Below are 18,377 nucleotides of genomic sequence, written 5' to 3' on the forward strand. Positions count from 1 at the left end.
GTGTGTGCGTGTGTCGTGCGTGTGTGTGCGTGTGTGTGCGTGTGTGTGCGTGTGTGTGCGTGTGTGTGCGTGTGTGTGCGTGTGTGCGTGTGTGTGCGTGTGTGTGATCACAATGCACTTCACCCGCCTGTGTCTCTTTCAGGGCGTCGGTCTGTGTCTGTGTCTGTGCGTCTGTGTCGTGCCGCCATGTATACAGTATCAGCATACATATATATGTGTGTGCACATCGACATAGACAGCTGCACACACACCCTATGCGTCCGCGCCCGCGCCTGTGTCGTGTTGCACTGTCATGCGTACGCATGTGTATGCGTGTATGTCCATCCGTCCGTCTCTTGACACGGTCCGGTGGACGCGTGGAGGAAGAGAGAGACGAGAAGAATGGAGGATCAGCGTCCAAGACACACACACACGGTGTGACGACATCCGCGCAAGCGCCATCGATTCTCTTCGGGTAGTAAGGCCGTGAGACATACAGAGATAGAGAGACACCGAGTCGATGGGGCACATGAGGAAAACAGGGAAGCGCACTTATCGCTGGCAACGGACGGCACGGGAGGAAGAGGGGCACAGGGGGCAGGGGGCCCGTCTCAGCACGCAACTACAGACAGCTCCGCGCATGCCTGCCACACGCATCCACGCTTGCCTCTTGCGCACTTGTCACGCGCCTCACTGACTCTTCGAGTAAGTGCGCCACTGCGGAAACAACGCACGCGTACGGCTGCTGCATCGCCGCCGGCACAGGGAACAGCGTCGGCGTAAGCGGCAGCACCGTCACACGCGGCACACAGTACGCCGAGAGCAAGTACTTCAAGCCTTGATCGTCCTCCGGGGCAGAAGAGGACTCGCCGCACGCGCGCCAAAACGCCGACGACTGCATCAAGTCCTGCAAATACATATGCAGGCGTGTGTCATCAGCGTTGGCGCCGTCTGCTTCCCGAAGCGTCGACGTCGCAGCAGCAGTCGCCACGCAGCAATTGGGGATGTGTAGCGGGAGTAGAGTCGTGCACACGGCTTGCAGCGCAGCGGACTGCAAGTGCGTGTAGTCGCCAAAGCCGCAGCGGCCGCACACGACGACCACGTCGGTGATACAGCGGCAGCCGCGCCTTTCGCTCCAGGCCGCCGCAGCCTCCCCCACGTCGTCACAGTAGTGGTGCCACAAGCGGTATGCGTTGGCCACCGTGCACATCTCCAGCAGCCGGCCCACCGTCTTGTGCGACAGAATTGTCTGCTCGTCGAAGGAGCCCTCGCCTGACACGACGACATCGCAGGTGTGGAACAGACATCCGCGCGGGCATCGCAGGGGGAACGCCGTTGGCTGTCCAGAAACGTGCGCGGACCATTCTGCCGGCACCGGAAGCGCGTCATCACTGCGCTGTCCGCCGCGCTTCTCCGCCGCGGTTGCCGCAGCCCGCCTTAATGAAACACTGTCCTCACTTCTCAGCAGCTGCGCGACTTGCGGGGTCTCATAAAGGCCAAGCAGACCGCCAACCACGTCCGCCCCAGGCACGTAGCGCGCCAGCAGCAGATAGCGGAAGAACCCGCTCATGCCCCCTGCGCCCCCACCGCCTCGGCGGTATAGCAGATCCTCCAGCACCGCCGCCTCTGCCACACTATCTCCCTTATCCGAACCAACGGCCATGTGCCTAGCCTCCCCCGCGGCATGTTGCGCGTGGGCCGCCGAAGCCGCATCCGCAGCGGCAAGGGGCCGCCACACGCTCGCCACGATGCGTGCGGAAGCGTGCCGCATGCCCGCCTCTAGCGAGTCCAGCATCTGCTGCTGCGCCGCAGAGGTGACGGTGCCGACCGCCGCATCCTCGGCAGCTTCTACCCCTGCACTGTCCGCATGCGCTCCAGCAGGAGGTGTACCGGCAGCTGTGGCAGGTGACAACGGAGCAGCGGCGTGTGGCGCGGCGCACTTCTGTGGTCCAAAGGCATACGTTGCCCCGCGCGCACCAACAAGCGTGTTGTCCACGTCGCAGATCAAGCACACCTCCGTGATGTAGCACGCGCGCGCAGGCGACAGTGAAGAGTGCGGCGGTGGTGCGGCATGCGCATCATCGCCTCCCGTACCCGTCTCGGTAGGTGGCGTCGCTGCTTCAGGCAGGTATGGAAAGATGCACTGCATCTCTGCGCCGATGCAGACGCGGGTGACGTGGGCCAAGTCCTCGCCACGGAAGGGTCTCGCGAGGCGCACCCCCGCGCCGTCGTCAACATGAGTCGGAGCTGCATGAGCATCTGGCACCGCCGTCGATGCGCGCGCGCGTCGGGCACCGTCGTGACCACAGTCCGTCGCGCAGGCGTGGGCAGCATCCACAAAGACCTCCAGCCCCAGCGCCTGCAGTGCACCGAGTCCGCCATCGTTGGTGGAGCTCCCGCCGATGCCCAGGAACAGGCGCACACCCCCGCAGCTACCCGGCGCGCTGTCCAGGGAAGGCGTTTTCGAGGCCACGTCTGCCTCCGCTTGTACATGAGCAGCCTCAGCCATGTAGGCCAACGCGTAGCGGATAAGCTCACCTACACCGTAGCTGGTCGTGCGGCCTGGGTGTCGGTCTTGTGGACGCGCGATGCGCGTCAGCCCAGCCGCCTCTGCCATCTCGACGACAAGCACGCGTCTCTCCACATCACAGGCGAAGGACACCCTGCGGGAAGCTGGTGCGGCGCTTCGTGCACCACCGGTGTCCGTCGTGATCGCGGCACCGAGGGGGCCTGTGATCGGGACGGACGCTGGAACATATACACGCTGCAGGCGCAACGCGCCGCCCGACGGTGACAGGTTGGGCATGGTGCCCCACGTCATGCTCGCGTGCGTTGAGGCGTAGGTGACGCTGTCTAGCAGACCGGCGCCACCGTCGCTCATTGGGGTGTGCAGAAACCGCACCGCGTCTGCTGGGAGGACAGAAGGGTGCTGCGCAGAAAGCAAGCTTGCGGCCAGCGGCGGTACCACCAGATGCAGCGGTGAAGACGTGGGCGATGGCACCGACACCTCCTCCGACGGCGCCGTGACTGCTGGAAGTACGTGTGACTGCGCCGTTGCGGAGCTGCGCGTCTTGGCCCAGGCCTGCCAGTAACCCTTCTCCACCGCCTCACCGACTTTGTCTGAGGGGAGGGTGCCCTTGAAGGTGTCGCAGGCACACAGCACGTGCAGCGGAGAGGCGCCGTCGCCGTGGCGGTGAGAGTGGTGGAGTTGTCCAAGATGCGGTATCGCGGCCGACAGCGCCGATATTCGAAGCGGCGGTTGCACTGGACGATGCGGGTGCGGAGCGTCCTGACGCGCTTCATGGCGCTTGGGCACAGGACTTCGTGGGACTGGCGAGGCGATGGAGCGAGTGGCAGCGGACGCCGCAGCAGCAGCGGCGCCAGGTGACGGAGGCATCGAGGACGATGCCTCCAGAGTTACCGATACGGGCTGCTGTATCGCTGATGATGCTCTCGCGCAGCCTGCTGGCATGGTTCATTGGTGTCTATGCCTCTTCAAAATGAAGAAGACGTATGCGCGTGTGCGTGGGGCGGGCGAGAGCGGGGCAGAGGTGCAGGAGCACCGTCGATGAGAGAGAGAAAGACACACACACACACACACAAGTGGTAGGGCGCCTGTCGATGTGCGTAAGAGGAAGGATGTGTGCAACGATGCGTGCTATAGTTTGGGCCTGCTCACCGAAGCACGCACGCCTGCTGGCAAAGTCGGGTGCTGAACAGTGAAGTGTTGCCATGGCGCTGCAGGCAGATAGGCAGAGAAGGGAGACGATATGAGGCTTGGATAGCTCTTACTCGTTTCTGTTCACGAAAGCGAACGGCGGATCGGCCGCGCGGTGATGTGATAGCTGCCGAGCGAGCATCACCGCGCCACCTCGGGTTTCGGAAAAGACTCCGTGCGGGAGACGCTACCACGACACGCACGTCACGAGGCGAGTGATGGCGACATCCACATATGCGCAGAAACAGAGGGAGAAGGAAGCAGGAGCCAAAACAGCTCATCACGCACGCATGCGGGCCGTGGAGGGCCTCTGCACGGGTGTGTGCGTGTCTGTGCACGGCAGCAAACAGCACGCACACCCACGCAGAGGCGGATCGGAAGAAGTGGACGGAGCGTCTCAACAGGACGCAAACAGCAGGAAGGGAAACGAGAGGTGAGATGCGCAGCCTCGTGCAGCAGTGACACGGAAACAAATAACGAGTCTGTGCGTCTCGCCCTGCACGGGTCTGTCTGCCTGCTTGTGTATCCGTGCAAATTAAGAGAGAGACAGAGACCCGTCCGCATTCAGAGCGTCTGTGGACAAGAGGAGAGCAGGTGGTGGCGGTGGTCTTTGTGACCCCGTCATGCACGACTGGATCGTCTCCACGCCGCGCGATCTTCCCCAGAGCGCACACCTACCCATCCACACACACACACATACACCTTTTCCAAGACATGCACCCCACATGAAGACAGCGACGACACTCAGGCCCGCCGTCGTTCATGTGACGCCACTGACAGAGGCAGACACACATGCACATATATATATATATACATGCACAGAAGGGTATCCAATGAATATATATGTATGCATGTTCCGAAGGACGGAGAGAAGAGTGCAGCCCTTCGTATCAAGCGGCGACGCATGTAGAGTGCATGTGCGTGAGTACGCAAGACCGCAAGATCAAGCAAGCAAGCAAGCAGCAGCAGCAGCGGCAGCGGCGGCGAGGGAAACAGGAAGGGCGGATGAGAGCAGGCGGTTGTTTGCACACGTGTTCGGACGTGGGTGCGCGACAAGTAAGAGGCAGAGAAACGGGCACGCACCCTTGATGCTGCCCGGCGGGCACCCTAATCCTCGTCCCTGTCCGGCTGCGTGGCGTACGCATCTATCTTCCCCTCACGCAGCGCCTTCTCCAGCTCTGCCGCCGTGGGCAGCTCTTCGTTCAGCTGCTTCATGGTTGGCAGGCGGGCCTCGACATGGCGCGCTGACGGGGCGTTACCGCCGTCCGCGTCCACCGGCTGATCGAGAAAGTCGCGCCACTCCTTGACCGCAGCCTCCTGACGCGCCTGCTGCTCCTCTTCTGTGCCGCGCGCGTACGAATTCTTCGCATTCGTGAAGAGTGGTGCCGTGGACGTGCAGCACGGAGAGAACGCGGAAGTCCGTGTGGTGGTCGCCGTCTCAGCTCTTCGCAGACACGCACCGCGGCGAACGCTCTGAGCAAGGGAGCGGGGCTGTGGACGCACCGCCCCACCGGCGAGAGCGGAAAAGGGTGTCTCAGTCACCGATGCCAGCCCGGCGTGAAAGGAGCAGACGCGCGACGTCTGCGCTCGCGTGGTCATGCGCACTGACGGACGGAGCATCTTGAGAAGAAGCTAAAAAAAAAATTGAGTAGAGAGAGAGAGGCTGATCGGATGTTAGCAGGGGTAGGCGAAACGTGTGGTACTCTCCGTTATGTATACGCAGCTGCGGTGTACTCGGGAGAAGGGGAGTGGCTTAGCTCACCAACTCTCAGCGGCTGCAGGTTTGTGCCCGCGCCAGTAGGTGAGGAAGTGAGAAGCGGGGTTTCGTGCAGTAGTTCGGGAATGATGAGCGCTTTCGACACGATGAACGTTGTCGTCGTTGTCAGGGGGAGGGCAACCGCTGCTGCTGATGCGAATATCACAGACGTAAGGCAAATTCCAAGATAGGAGGGGGGAGAGATCAGCGCGAACCTGTGAAGGGTGCTGTGTGGAGGGAGGCAGGAGAGAGTGTGGTAGTCGTGTCTGATGTGGCTCCACAGAGTCGTGTATCATCCGCCCGCTCTCCTTGCTCTCCTACACGATAATCGTGCCCCCCGATCCACCGAGGGAGGGGGTGGGAGGAGGAGCGCACATGCAGGGATGCACACACACACACACACACACACACACACTCGCCACCCACCAGACACAAACATATGCACCTTCGCAGTCGTGCATGTGCACATGCATGCGCAGCAGGACGGACGCACGGATGGAGAAAGAGAGGCATGCCTGTTCCAGGGTTAGTCAAGGCGCCACGCATCCATCGCGAAGGCCCCCCCTCTTCCCCCTATCCCCTCGCTCCTTTCTTTGCCTTCTACTCGGTGCCTCCTCCTTTATTGTTCTTGGTGTTGCTGTTGAATAGTTCGAACATCGGAGTCTGCTCTGCTGTGGGAAGCGGCGTGCTGGCTAGGCGCGCACGCGTGCACGTGCGTGTCGGTGCACACACACACACACAAACGACGTGCCGCCAGCGCCTGCGTCACTTCGCCTGTGCGGAAAAAGAGGGGTTGGTGAGGGGAAAGACACGTCTGAAATTGAATTCTACGACAGCCTCGCCTCCACTGCAGGTCTCTATTCTCGGCTCTGCCCTGCTCTCGCCGCTGTCCGTGCGGTAAAGCCGTCGCTGGCGGAACCACGCACGGTTGGTGAAGGGCTTGGGCGCCACGCAACGTGCCCGCAGACCAGCACGCGCACCCACACACAAAACATGCACGTCGCTCGCCTCTCTCTCTCTCTCTGAGGGTGTGGTGCGGTGGAAGAGCCCACTGGGCACATTGTGGCAGAGAGGGTTTGGCTGAGGAACGGCAACGGTGCAGCGGCCGCGGCGGGTGAAACGGATGGCCCAGCGGAGCAGGCGTCACGAGAGAGTGTGAGAAATGGAAGGCGAGGTAGAGAGAGGGGAGGAGGGGTGGGGCGGCGGCGGCGGCGGCGCTCTCACGAGGGAGTGGTTAGGGAGCCGCCCCACCATTGAAGACACAAGCACGTACAAAGGCCTGGCATACTAGAAGGCAAACAAGAAAGAAGAAAGAGGGCCACAGACGACTTGAGCAACGGCGTCACGGCCAACCAGCGGACGGAGCGCAAGGCAGAAACGCGCAGCACTCGCAAGCAGCCATACGTGCACAGAGAAGAGGAGGAGCAGCCGTCGCATACATGGAATATATGCCCCCTCCCCCTCCTCGGCACACGCCGTCTTATTCGCCTCCCCGAGCCCAGTCGATCAGCTGACTGGCCACCGGCGCCCGCGAAGAACGCAGCTGGCGCTCGGGCATGGATAACGTAGTGGGTAGCAGCACGTCGCCGCTGATGCTGTGCCGGCGGCGATCGCCGTAGCCCGCATGGTGCATTATGTTGACGTACGTGGGGGAGCGAGAGCGTATACTGTAGGCGCTCTCGGCGCGGCGGAAACTTTGGGTAGAGGCCGCCGTTGCAGCAGCGGTGGCGTTGGTGGCCGTTGTGATGGTTGCAGTGCAGCCCTTGTGCCGCTTCGCGGGGCTCGCTGACAGAGACGACGAGACGGCAGTTAGCTTCGACACCAGGCGCGAGCGCAGATCGACGCGGCGCCGGCGTGGATTTGATGAGGTCTGCTGTGCGGCTGCGGCCGCGCCGGCACCTGCGCCGGAATGAACGGCGTGCACACCGTAAACAGCCGTGGCTTCAGCAGGGTCGACCACCGTCACGTGGGGGGCGTCTGCCGCGGCACCGCCGCCGTGCCGAGCCGTGCTGACGCGAGTCGCAGGAGTGTCCAAGGTGGCGTCTCCGGTGGCTCCACTCACCGAGTACATGTTCGACGGTGTGCTGAAGTCCTGGCGAGCAAGGTCGGCAGCCATGCACGCCCGCGCGGCGCCGCACGTCGGCGTGCAGCTCTCCGACTCCAGTCCCCATCTGCCTGTGATGTGCCCGTCACTCCACACGAAACCGCTGCCGCAGCCGCTGCGGGCACTGTGGCTGCCGCTATTAGGGTTCGCCAAGGCGGTGCTGTTGACGCCGAATCGCAGGCGCTCTTCAATGGCCCGGGTGCGGTCTTTCTGCTGGGCAAGTCGTCGCAGCAGCGCGCGCGAGTCAGCGCCCTCCAACGCGGTCGTTCCTGCTGCGGCACCGCCGTCCGGATGCCTCGCTTCGTTTTCTGGAAGCCCCGGTGCATGCCGTGTACTTGCCTTGTGCGGCGGGCGGGCCGAAACGGCTGTCTCACCCTCTGCCCCAGCGTGTCTGCGGTGCCGATGCTGTGGAGGCGACGAGAGGGAAGCGTCGTGGGCGTCGTGGTCCTTGTCAGCGTCCCGGCTGGAGCTGGCCTTGCTGTCTCGCAGTCGTCCGCGCTGCGTGCCGCTGTCCCGCGCGCTTTTCTGCGTGGTCGTTGGCGGCGACGGCGCGGCGGCTGGCGCGGCGGCGGCAGCGACCACAAACACCGCCGAGAGCGGCTCTACAAGCTCGCCGCCATCGAGCGCATGGTCAGATGGGTGCGACGCTGACATCGTTGTCCCCGTGTCGGCGCGAGTGGTGCCGTGGCTGTTCGACTCCGTCGCGGCCGTCGGTGCCTCGTCATCTGTCTCCTTCGTAGGGACGATGGAAGCGGTGGCCGTGGTGTCGAGAGAAGCACGGTTCGCGCCGCTGCAGCGAGTAGCGCGCCCTCCGCCGCTGCCGACACTGCTCGAGCCTCTGGCAGAGCCGCAGCTACCAGACCTCAAAGCCGCAGTGTTGCCACGCCTTCCGCTGGCGGCCGTCACAGCAGACGCCGCTGCCGCCTGCGGCTTCTGCCTCGCGGATAGCCTGCGGGTTGTTGACGGCGTGGCACCCGTCTTGGACTCGCCGTCGGCGCGACCCGCCTGGGCGGCTTTCGTGTTTTGGCGCCCCTTTCCCGGCGCGCTGTGCAGCCCCATGGTGCGTCGCGGCCGGCCCAGTATGCCCATCGATGACGCCGTGCGGGAAGGGCGCATGAATTCCAGCCTCGGTGTCCGCCGCGCGGTTGACGCCACAGGCGTGCGCGCGGCCACGGCGCTCTTCGGATCCCTTTCGTCTTCTTCCACGTCACTGTCGTACGCGGCGGCCTCCTTGTGTGTCTCGGCAGAGTCCCTCGTGCTCGCTGTGTGGGCCGCGTTCACCGTCAGGGACGGGTGCCTCGGAGACGTGAGAAACGCGGGCGGATTCTTGCAGACAGCCGACACGCGGGCGCGGCTCGACTGCCCTAGCGTGCCGTCCTGCTCTGACGGCGACGGAGGAGTGGATGAGTATGGAGAGAGAGCGGCGGAAGAGATGCGCTGCTTTTCGGGTGCCTGCGAGGGCGGCGACGGCGCCGCATCGGCTTCAGCTTCCCTCCCCCACTGGACGCGGCGGTAGCCGCTTGAGCCCGGGTGGGTGTGTGTCCGCTCGAGCGGCGTCGGTGCCGCAGCAGCAGCGTGCGGAGATGGAGCAGGCAAACCACTGTTCCCGTCGCCGTCATGCGGCATGTTGTCGCGGTAGGAACTGCTGAGGTCGCTCGTCGGAGGAGAGGCGCTCTGTGCCCGCCTGTCCACCGCATCTGGCGGGCAGGCGGTGACTTCGTGGCTAAAGCTGCGGCTGCGACGGCGACGTGATATACCGCTGGCGAGACCTTCTTTCATGGGACTGGAGGCCGTGTTGTTCGCCAGTGTGGATAACGACTGCTCGTCAAGAGTTGTGCCATCGGCGCCATCCCGCTCACTTCCGCGACTGCGCTGCTGAATACTGATGAGCTCTTCAAAACGTGCCTGCAGGTCACGCCACCCTGTCCCGTGGTCGGCGCCCCAGATGGTCGCCGGGGCTGAGTGGCGACGGCTGAAATTGCGTATGGGCAGCACGGGCGAGCCTGAAGGAGCGCCCGTGGCAGCTGGGAGGGTGGTGCTCTCACCGCTGGGCGCCCCTCTCAACGAGGCGATGGCGTCAGAGGGGAAGCCCTGCCGGTCTCCTCCGCTAACGGGTCGGCGCCGGCAACACCAGCTCGTGGCAGATGGGCAGCTGCCGCACGAGCACCCCTCGCCGCCGTCGCGGTGCAGCGAGGCGCTAGAGCGGCCGCGTCGGTGCAGCAACATCGCTCTGCCGTAGCGCGCCAGGCGTGCTTCGTAGGCAGCGTCCGCCGCGGCCCCATCGGCTGAGTCATCGCCCCAATCAAGCTCCTCCTCGTCTATCGTCTCGCCGGCGGCGTTGGCGGCTGCCATCAAGTGCCTGTGCCGACTTCCCCGTCGCCGGCCCCGCCGAAGTAGACCGTCGCCGTCCATCCGGTCTGACTGGTTTTGCCGCAGCTCTCTCAGCAGCTCCTCCTCCAGCTCTAGCAGCCGCTCTGCCTCCTCGGAATCACGTTCCCTGTCCTTCTCCACATGGTCGACGACGATCACCTCGCTATCACGCCAGCACTCGGGCAGGTGCAGCCGCTCGTGCTGCTGCTCAAACGACAGCCACTGCTCTGGCCTCGCAACCGGTGGCGTGGAGCTGCGCAGCCGCTCCTCCTCATTCCGAAGCGCTGCCGGGCAGGCAGCGTCGGGATGACGCAGAGGTGCCATGGGAGGACGTCTCATGGTGGGCACTGGTGGCGCACTCCAGCGACGGCGCTGGTTCTGCTGCTGCTGCAACTCTGTCAACGACGGTGGTGGCGGTGGCGGGGCGTAGCGGTTTGCCAGCTGTTGCAGCTGCTGCGCGTCTTCGTCGTCCGCCTCCTCGGCCAGGCCAATGGGCGACCGCAGCGAGGTTTCCTGAAAGGAGTCATCGCGATCGGCTTCCTCAGCCGACGGCGATGACGATAGGGTGAGTTGGCGACAGGCGGTTATCGGCGACGTCACTGCTTGAGTCGCACCCGTGACAACGCCGCCGCTGTCAGGAAAGCACGGCGGCACCAGAGGAGACGTTGAGGAAAGGCTGGAGACGACGTTCCCCTCCACTGTAGCGGATGACATCACCGTTGCCAGCCCACCAGCGTTGCCGCTGCTGTTGTTGCCGCCGATGTTCTGGGTGCCGCTGCCTGACAAGTTGACAGAGGTCATCTGGACGCTACTGCGGTGCGCCACGCCACTCGCACGCCGCGAAACTGTTGGTGTCGGGGAGGGCGACAACAGCCACTGCCCGGACAAGGGCGAGAGCAGGTCCCCTGAGCTGCGCTGCTGCGGTTGCTGTTGACTCATCGACGGTAGAGAGCTGGCGGAGTTCACCGCCGTCGACGCGTGTCGCGGGTTCTCCAACGCGGCCACTGTGCGGGGGGACCGGTTCGCCGATGCCTGCGTCGCCCCAGCGGCGTTGCTGCTGCTGCGGCTGTTGTGGCTGTTCGGCACACGGCGGGGTGAAATCCATGCTGTGCTGATGCTGCTACCGCCAAGCGAGGAGTGCTGTTGCAGCGACAGCTGCGCTTGATGCGGCGACGTCGGACCGAGATTGCTTCGCGTCCTCGGGCTACCTACCCAAATCGACGGCGGGCGCGAGAGGGGCGAGAGCGACACGCTGTCCGCGCTCTCGCTGAAGACGCTTATCACGGAGGAGTCGGGAATGCCGCCGATGCGAAGGTTTCCGATCTTCGCGTGCCCAGGCGGGGCGCTGGACCACGTCGGCACGCCATCGCTCCCTGCGCCGCCGCAGCCGCTGTTAAAGCTCTGGTCTGCGCCAGAAATGGTGGTGGTGAGGTAGGGCATCTGCGCACTGTGCACAATCGGAGAAGCGGAGGCGCTCTCGTCACTGGACGACTCGGTCGCAGCAGCGCCTTTTCGTCTACCCCCGGCGCTCTCCTCCGCATCCTCAGGTGCGGTGTTCTCCGCGGCAGTGCTCGCCACGCCACACGGCGCGGCTGCCTCGTGTGCATCCGTTCCTTCGGCAGGCGCGGGCAGCATAGGGGCTTCCGTGACTGGGTCACCTGCGATGATCTCCGCGTCCGCCGCTGGGTATTGCTGCCTGCCCAGTGCCCCTCCGCTGCCGGAGATGGGCGGGGATTCGGTCACCAGAGACGTCACCTTTGTGTTCAGTGGCAGGCTGCCTGTGCACCCGGTGTTGCTCGTGGGGAGTTGCTGCTGCGTGGTGGCCAACCGAGCCGGCGACAGCGGTGTCCCCGGCATCGAGCAAGGAAACAGGGGGTGTGGATGAGAGAGCCTAGTTGGCGCCGCCGAGGTCGGTGTCAGTGCCGCGCCGTCAAGCCGAACGTAGGTCGGCAACGTGAGGAGCGGCGACGTCTGCTGGGGCGGGGATAGGAGGCCTTGAGCGAAGGCACACACCATCGGCGACCCGCCGTCGTTGCCGCCCACGCGCTCCAACGCGGGCTGCATCACGACAACGGACAGTGAAAGAGTCGAAGACCCCGTGCTCTGGCTCGGCGGATGCCGCTGCGCGTGGTGAGAAGCGTCGGTGACCGGCAGCTCCTGCTGGGAGGAAGAGACAGAGAGCACCGGCGCGCCGTCCGTGTGCATGTTAGAGCTGGCAATGTCATTGGCGCCGTCGCTGCGCCTTGCTCCGGTAACAGCACCTGGAAAGGTTACAGTCTTGTTAGGTCGCGTCGGCGACGCACCGGCCGCGGCCGCCGCGGGGGGGCAGGAAGATATGTGCGATGGTAACACGTACTGCGGCCGCGAGCCGCTGCCCCAAAGAGAGGCTGTCTGGGCCGGTGCTGTCGGGGCCGGTGCTGTCGGGGCCGGTGCTGTCGGGGCCGGTGCTGTCGGGGCCGAGGAAGGCGGGGAAACCGTCGCACCGCAGGCGTTGACGCACGCACTCTCGAGTTGGGCGACTGCGGTGTCGACACGCTGAAACAAAATCTCTTGTCTGTGGAGGCAGTTCTGGAAGCTCAGCAAAAATGCCTCCAAGGAGGCCGAGGTGCGAGCAGTGCGAGAGCGTGGTATGGACACTGCGGAGCTGGTCGTGCTTGTGTGTGCTGGCGGGCTCGACGTAATCGTCGCCGCGGCGGAAAAGATGCGCGCAGGCGCCGACGCGGTGGTCGCTTCGGCAGACTTCGAAAGTTGGCATTGCTGGTGCGGTGGTGCGGTGTCCCTGCCGGCAACGGGCCGCGTCGGCCCTGATGGCTCATCGGGCGCACTGCGCACGCGAATGCTCCGAATTTGTACCTTTGATCGCTTGGGCGCTTCACGAGTCGCCGGGAACGCGCCTGTGCGGGCGTCGCTTGACGTTGGTGGAGCGGCGGTGGTCGATACTCCTCCCAAAGACTCGTGTGGAGCGGGAGAGAGGTGCTGATTCGGTGAGTCCAGCGTGACCGTCGAGCGAGGGCGGACTTGCTGCTCACCAACGCCGTGTCCAAACCGTTGCGGGCTGCATCGACCCGCACTGCCGCTGCCGCGTGATGAGCTCCGGCAGAAACCGCTTGCCTCATTACCAACCGCCGCTCTGGCCGCAGCCTTACCCAACGTGGTCAGAGAAGCTGTTCTGGCTGAAGCAGGCCGCGCAGTGCTGCCTGGTCCTTCCCTTGCCGCACTCGTGCGCGCGCCACCAGCACGGAGGCTGCCCACGTCTTCTCGCAGTGAAATGGGGGCAGGGGTCTTCCTGGCCGACATCGAGCGGCCAATCACGCCGGATGAGGTCAGTGACTGCATGGGAGAAGACGTGGTGCCTCTGCCCCGCTGCGGTACAGCTCGGAATCGGCAGAGAGGCCTGCGCCACCCCAACGCGCCTTGTCCCCAAGTCAACGAAAGATGTAGAGAGAGGGCAGCCGCAGCCGGAGCAGATACACGTGTGATGTGCGTGCTGTCGTCTATGACCCTTTCAAGGGCAGCACCACAAGAGGACAAGCAATGAGCGGCACAGAGAAAGGGAATGGACAGCTCAGCAGGAAACCAAGAGGGCCTCGCTGTGGTTATGTCTGTGTATACGGAACAGCAAGCACCGGCGGGAGGGGAGGAAGGAAACGGCTTTTAAAGCAAGAGTGCAGCCAGGGGGAGGGCGGGAGCCCGGCACACACACACACAGACACGCACAAACAAAGAAGGAAGAGAGTGGAGATATCAGAGACGCGAAGCCTTGTCGAGGGCACGAGAACCAACCAGAAGGAGTGGCGAGTGGCGAGGCTTCAGAAAAAAAAAGTGAAAGACACGCGAAGCAGGTGCCCACGCGGGGCACACGTCAACGAGCGGAAGGATCGAAGAACCGGAGGGATTCAGCTCCACACGCAGACAGACAGAGAGAGAACGGAGAGCGAAAACGGAGGGAGGGGTGGTGGAAGGGCCGGGAGGGGGCTGGATGTGCAGGCAGGCACCAAAGGAAGGAAAAAAAAAATGGAGGAGCACACACGCACACACAAAAGCACGGACACTCTTCGCTTTCTCTGAGAAGGGCACACAAGTAAACGAAGGCGCGTACGAGTTCGAGCGTGACGCTGGCCTCGGTGCGGGGGGGGGGGTGTCGGTGCGTGAGTTCGTTCAGCATAAACAGAGGGGAAAAGATATTTTGTTAAGGCGGGAGGTAAGGGGAGGCCGAGAAGCAGAAGAGTTGCCAGTGCGCTTAGGCAAAGCAAAACGAGGACGAGAACAAGAGTCCCCTACACACACACACACACGCACGCACGCCTGTCTGCCTGCCTGCGCGCGCTGCAGCGTGAGTGAGGACGGAGAGGGAGAGCGGAAGAGAGCCAATGATAAGGCAGAGTGCACGGAGAGGAACTGAGTGTGTGTGTGTGTACCTTCTTGTTTTGTTTTTTAGCCCCTCCTCGCTCTTCTCGATGTCGCACTCTCTTGTTGCCGTGAGGCCGTCGCGGAGGTGGGATGGCCGCCCGCTTGCTTCCGTCTTTTTTGTTCGTGGCTGGTCTTACCCCCGCGTGCACAAGAGGGGGGAGAGGGGGAAATCAGAGTGTCTACGCCGTCGCTCGACGACACAACGAAAAAAAGGGGGGAATGAGGGACGCGTAACGCGAGTGAAAGGAAGCAAGGCAAAAGCAGAAAAACGCTTCCTGGATGCGGCAGATGGGAGATGACCACCCGAAAAAGAGGAGGGGGGCAGCAGTGATAGGTGTGTGTGTGTGTGTGTGTGTGTGTGTGTATGCGCCGAGATTAAGGGGTGTCAGGCAGGGATGCGCGTCGACATGCACGCGCACCCTATTCGCACACTCGCTGAAATCGCTCTCTATCTATCTCGCACACACACACACGACGCACACGTGCGTACAGGGGCACAGTTGTGCGTGCGCTGCCTTCGTGTGTTGGGAGAGGAAGGAAGGGAGAGGTGGGGGTGGGGGTGGTAACAGGGAAAAACAGAAAATGAGCGCGCGCGAGGGAGGGTGAAGTGATGAGCATCTGCGAAGTCTTCGTGTGCGCGTGTGGGCACACACGTGTTTTGTGCGTGTCGGTGTAGAAGTGCGTACCAAGGACGTGATTGCGTCGTTGGTAGTGCGCGCATATGGAAGAAGGCGCAGGAAGGTTCGAAGGCGAAAGTAGGGTGTTGAGAGGAGAAAGAAGATGGACCTTCGATACGCACAAGGTGGTGACGGCACTGGTGAGCATCGTCGTGCCGTTTTGTGGCCCGCTTGCCTGTTCACGGGGTGGCGACAAGCCGATGCACGCACGTATCGTGGCAAACGACTTTGTTTTGCGAACGGGCGAGAGGACTCGGCATCCGGCACACACACACACACGCACACGCATGCATTTATAGATTTGGACACGCTCCTCAAAGTTGGAGAGAGAGATACGAGTAAGGAGGAGGGGTGGAGGGGGTCAGCTTGATGCACCGTCCTCCGTGCGTGTGTGTGTGTGTACCTGCATAGCATCCACTGTATTGCACTCCCTCTCTCGCGTCGATCTGGTGGAGGGGAGGGACGGTCCGCTGTGTGCGTGCACAGCGATGAGTACTTTCGTATGTAGGATGAGGCTGTGGGTGATAGCGGCCCACCAGCGGGCACGGTATATGTGGCATGGCATCGAAGACACAGGGAGAGAGAGAGACTTAGGGATGTGTTAGCAGAACGGCGACAGAGGCGGGAAAAGAGCACTGCATTATACGCAGTCGTGCGCGCCAGCGGGGATCTCCGTCTCCCCTGAATGGTGGGAATACCGGCGGCCTAGCAGCAGTGCCATTTTGCGTCATCCAGTGTGTCGAGAGGACTGCACCCCCGCTACTGATGGGGCGGCGGGTGTGCCCTCCACATTCACACCACATAAGCCGAGCTGCCGCCGCGCCTCTGCACGCGCGCTTTGGGGGGGGGGGGAGGGGGGCAATAGGGTAGGTGAGGCATGCATTCCCCGTGGAGCTGGTGGTGATGTCCGGGGGCGCCCGCAACCGTGCGTAGATGGTCGGCGCCTCTGTGTAAACCTCGTCAGCTTGTTGTCGTTGCTCCTGCGGCGTGGTCTGCTTCAGTAAGAGAGGATTCAAGCTGTAGAAAGCCACTGGCACCATCATGAGCCTGCAGTGGGCGTGTCTGCATACAGGTCGAATGATGAACACGCCAACCCATGCACGGCCCTCTGACGAAGCGTCATCCCCGCACCCTTCCGCCACTCTCCCCACTCGCCCACCCCCTGCTCGCAGGACACTGAAGTGAGCCGACCTGCCCGTCTACTGCGGTTCAGCAATGAACCAGAACACACCGAATGGCAACGCACCTCGGACACAGTCGGTGGCAGCGCTTCTTCTCTTCGGGCTCTTCCACAGCCCTCGCAGTCCCCGATGTGGTTCGATCAGGGGTTGCTCGCGCGGCGTGTGAGCTTGTAGGCCTGCGAAAGCGAACGCACTACGCCATGCGGGTCTGTGTTGCCTTTGAAGGGCGTATGCAAGTCCGTCTATGCTGCACTTGACCCTGCAGGTACCATGGCAACGGCACCTGCGTGCCTAATTCTGTAAAGCTGACGGTATCGCGTTTCGGAGCCCCCCCCCCCTCCCTCCCTCCCTCCCTCTTCTCAATTTATTCTGCCGCGGGGAACAGTGTGGGCGCCACAGGGCGCCGCTCGATGTATTTGTTGCGCCTGAGCTGGCCATCTTTGCTGGAGCTCGGCGGGAGGCATTAGCGAAGGTGCTGAAGGCGCGCAACGTCATCTTCACGATTGGTGTGCAACTTTTCCCCCGCACACGCTTCCGGGGAACGCGCTGCCCCGCCGGGACGGGGAGGCTCAGCAGATGACGCCGCAGGAAAACGTTCGGCGACACCTTCATTCCTGTGTTGCGTCACTACTGCGCCTCCCAGGCCCAGCGAATTGGGAAGAGGGATGAGCCCCTCCCCTCCCAAAGGGAGGTGGCGCACGGCATCGAAGTCCGCGCGAACGTGCGTAAGGTGTGTGCATGCGTGTTGTTAGCTGTCAAGGTAGGAAGAGGCATAGAGAAAGAGACAGGCAGAAGAATGTAGCAGCCGCGTATACGCCGATAGGCGCCACGATGAGAGAGAGGGGTGTGGCAAGACGCCAGGCATGCGGAAAGAACTGAAAAGCGGCACCAGTCGCGCGTCGCTACTCCACCCCCGACCGTGTGTGCTCCTAGGCGCGCTACACACACACACACACATCCTCCTGCCCTTCTCTGTCTTGGCGCTAGGTCACCACGGAGCGGCGGCTTGAAAGAGGTATTCGTAGGCCACACGAAATCAGCGGAAGCACGTGCGACCCCACTAGAACGCAGCAGGTCCGCCTCTCACGGAGATGCGTGCGTTTCTTATGCCGCTTGACGCAAGTGTGCGCATATACAGCTGTTGTTGTTGGATGTGGATCACAGACATGGAGCGAGAGAATCACAGATGGAGAAAGAAGGGGGAGTGGAGGGGACACGGAAGACGTCCAAGTAAGGAAAGGAGAAGCCACACCAGCGGAGGCAGCGAAAAATGGCAAGCGAGAAGCGAGAGAAATCGGAAACCACAAAAACATACATACCGCTGCACCGATCCCTGCAACGATCCCCCGCCTCCGTCCCCCCTTTTCCTTTTCTGCACACACGACTTCACACGCGCAGACACACAGAAAGAGCGGCAGACGAAGAGAGCGAGGGAGTGAGCGGCGCCGATGCATACGCAGCCAGCGCTTCCACTACGATACCTCTGTTTTCGTGTCTGCATCTTCAGACTCGACCTGGAGACGTACGTGTATCTGTACCCCTGTGCATGTGTGCGTGTGTGTGCGTGTGTGCCATCAGGAGCAGAGGGAGGGAGAGCGAGAGAGAGATGTTATATGTGAAAGGACGGCGCAGCGTTTTCGCTTGTTTGGCTGAGGGGCGGTGGCGGTGTCGGCGGCGTAATGTACATCGTTCGTCCTGCTCAACTAGTCGCCGACCTAACAGCGATGTCAACACAGCCCGCGGTGACAAGAGAAGCGAAAGAAGGCGCAGGTCTGTCTGCGTGTGTGGCCAAGAAAGGGAACCTTGCTCCGCACACGCCGTCACCACACCGACAACAGCGCGCCCTCATCCACCTCTCGCGAAATATCTCGGCATCGACACGCACACACAGACATACGCGCGCGTGTGTACGTGTGTATACATATGTATGTATGTGTGTATATATACACGCGCAGGGTCGCCAACAGCGTGAGACAGCGGCACAACAGCAACGGGGAGCCGCTATACGGCGAACAGCATGACACATGGCAAAGCAGGTCGTGTGCATGTGCGTCATGGGGGGAGGGAAGGGAGGGAGGCTGTACAGAGACGTTCAAGTTGAGTAAAAGACCGGGAACAGAAACAACAACAACAGAACAGGAGGTGAGAGAGATGAGGAGCGAGGGGGGGGGGGGGGGCCGGG

The 18,377-nt window shown here is 62.8% G+C and overlaps 3 protein-coding genes across 3 annotated transcripts; all 3 read right to left on the reverse strand.

Moving 5' to 3' along the window:
- Window positions 1-601: 601 nt before the first annotated feature.
- Window positions 602-3,451, reverse strand: LDBPK_020470 (hypothetical protein, conserved; the record flags this gene model as incomplete). Its single annotated transcript, XM_003857894.1, has 1 exon — window positions 602-3,451. One exon carries the CDS (start codon window positions 3,449-3,451, stop codon window positions 602-604), a length of 2,850 nt encoding a protein of 949 aa, XP_003857942.1.
- Window positions 3,452-4,804: 1,353 nt separating this feature from the next.
- On the reverse strand, window positions 4,805-5,317 carry LDBPK_020480 (hypothetical protein, conserved; the record flags this gene model as incomplete). The annotated part of the gene is made up of 1 exon (XM_003857895.1): window positions 4,805-5,317. The coding sequence occupies one exon, from the start codon at window positions 5,315-5,317 to the stop codon at window positions 4,805-4,807; it is 513 nt and encodes a 170-aa protein (XP_003857943.1).
- Window positions 5,318-6,933: 1,616 nt separating this feature from the next.
- Window positions 6,934-13,263, reverse strand: LDBPK_020490 (hypothetical protein, conserved; the record flags this gene model as incomplete). The annotated part of the gene is made up of 1 exon (XM_003857896.1): window positions 6,934-13,263. The coding sequence occupies one exon, from the start codon at window positions 13,261-13,263 to the stop codon at window positions 6,934-6,936; it is 6,330 nt and encodes a 2,109-aa protein (XP_003857944.1).
- Window positions 13,264-18,377: the final 5,114 nt, after the last annotated feature.

Source organism: Leishmania donovani, chromosome 2, assembly GCF_000227135.1.
Source record: "Leishmania donovani BPK282A1 complete genome, chromosome 2".
Taxonomy (NCBI): domain Eukaryota; phylum Euglenozoa; class Kinetoplastea; order Trypanosomatida; family Trypanosomatidae; genus Leishmania; species Leishmania donovani.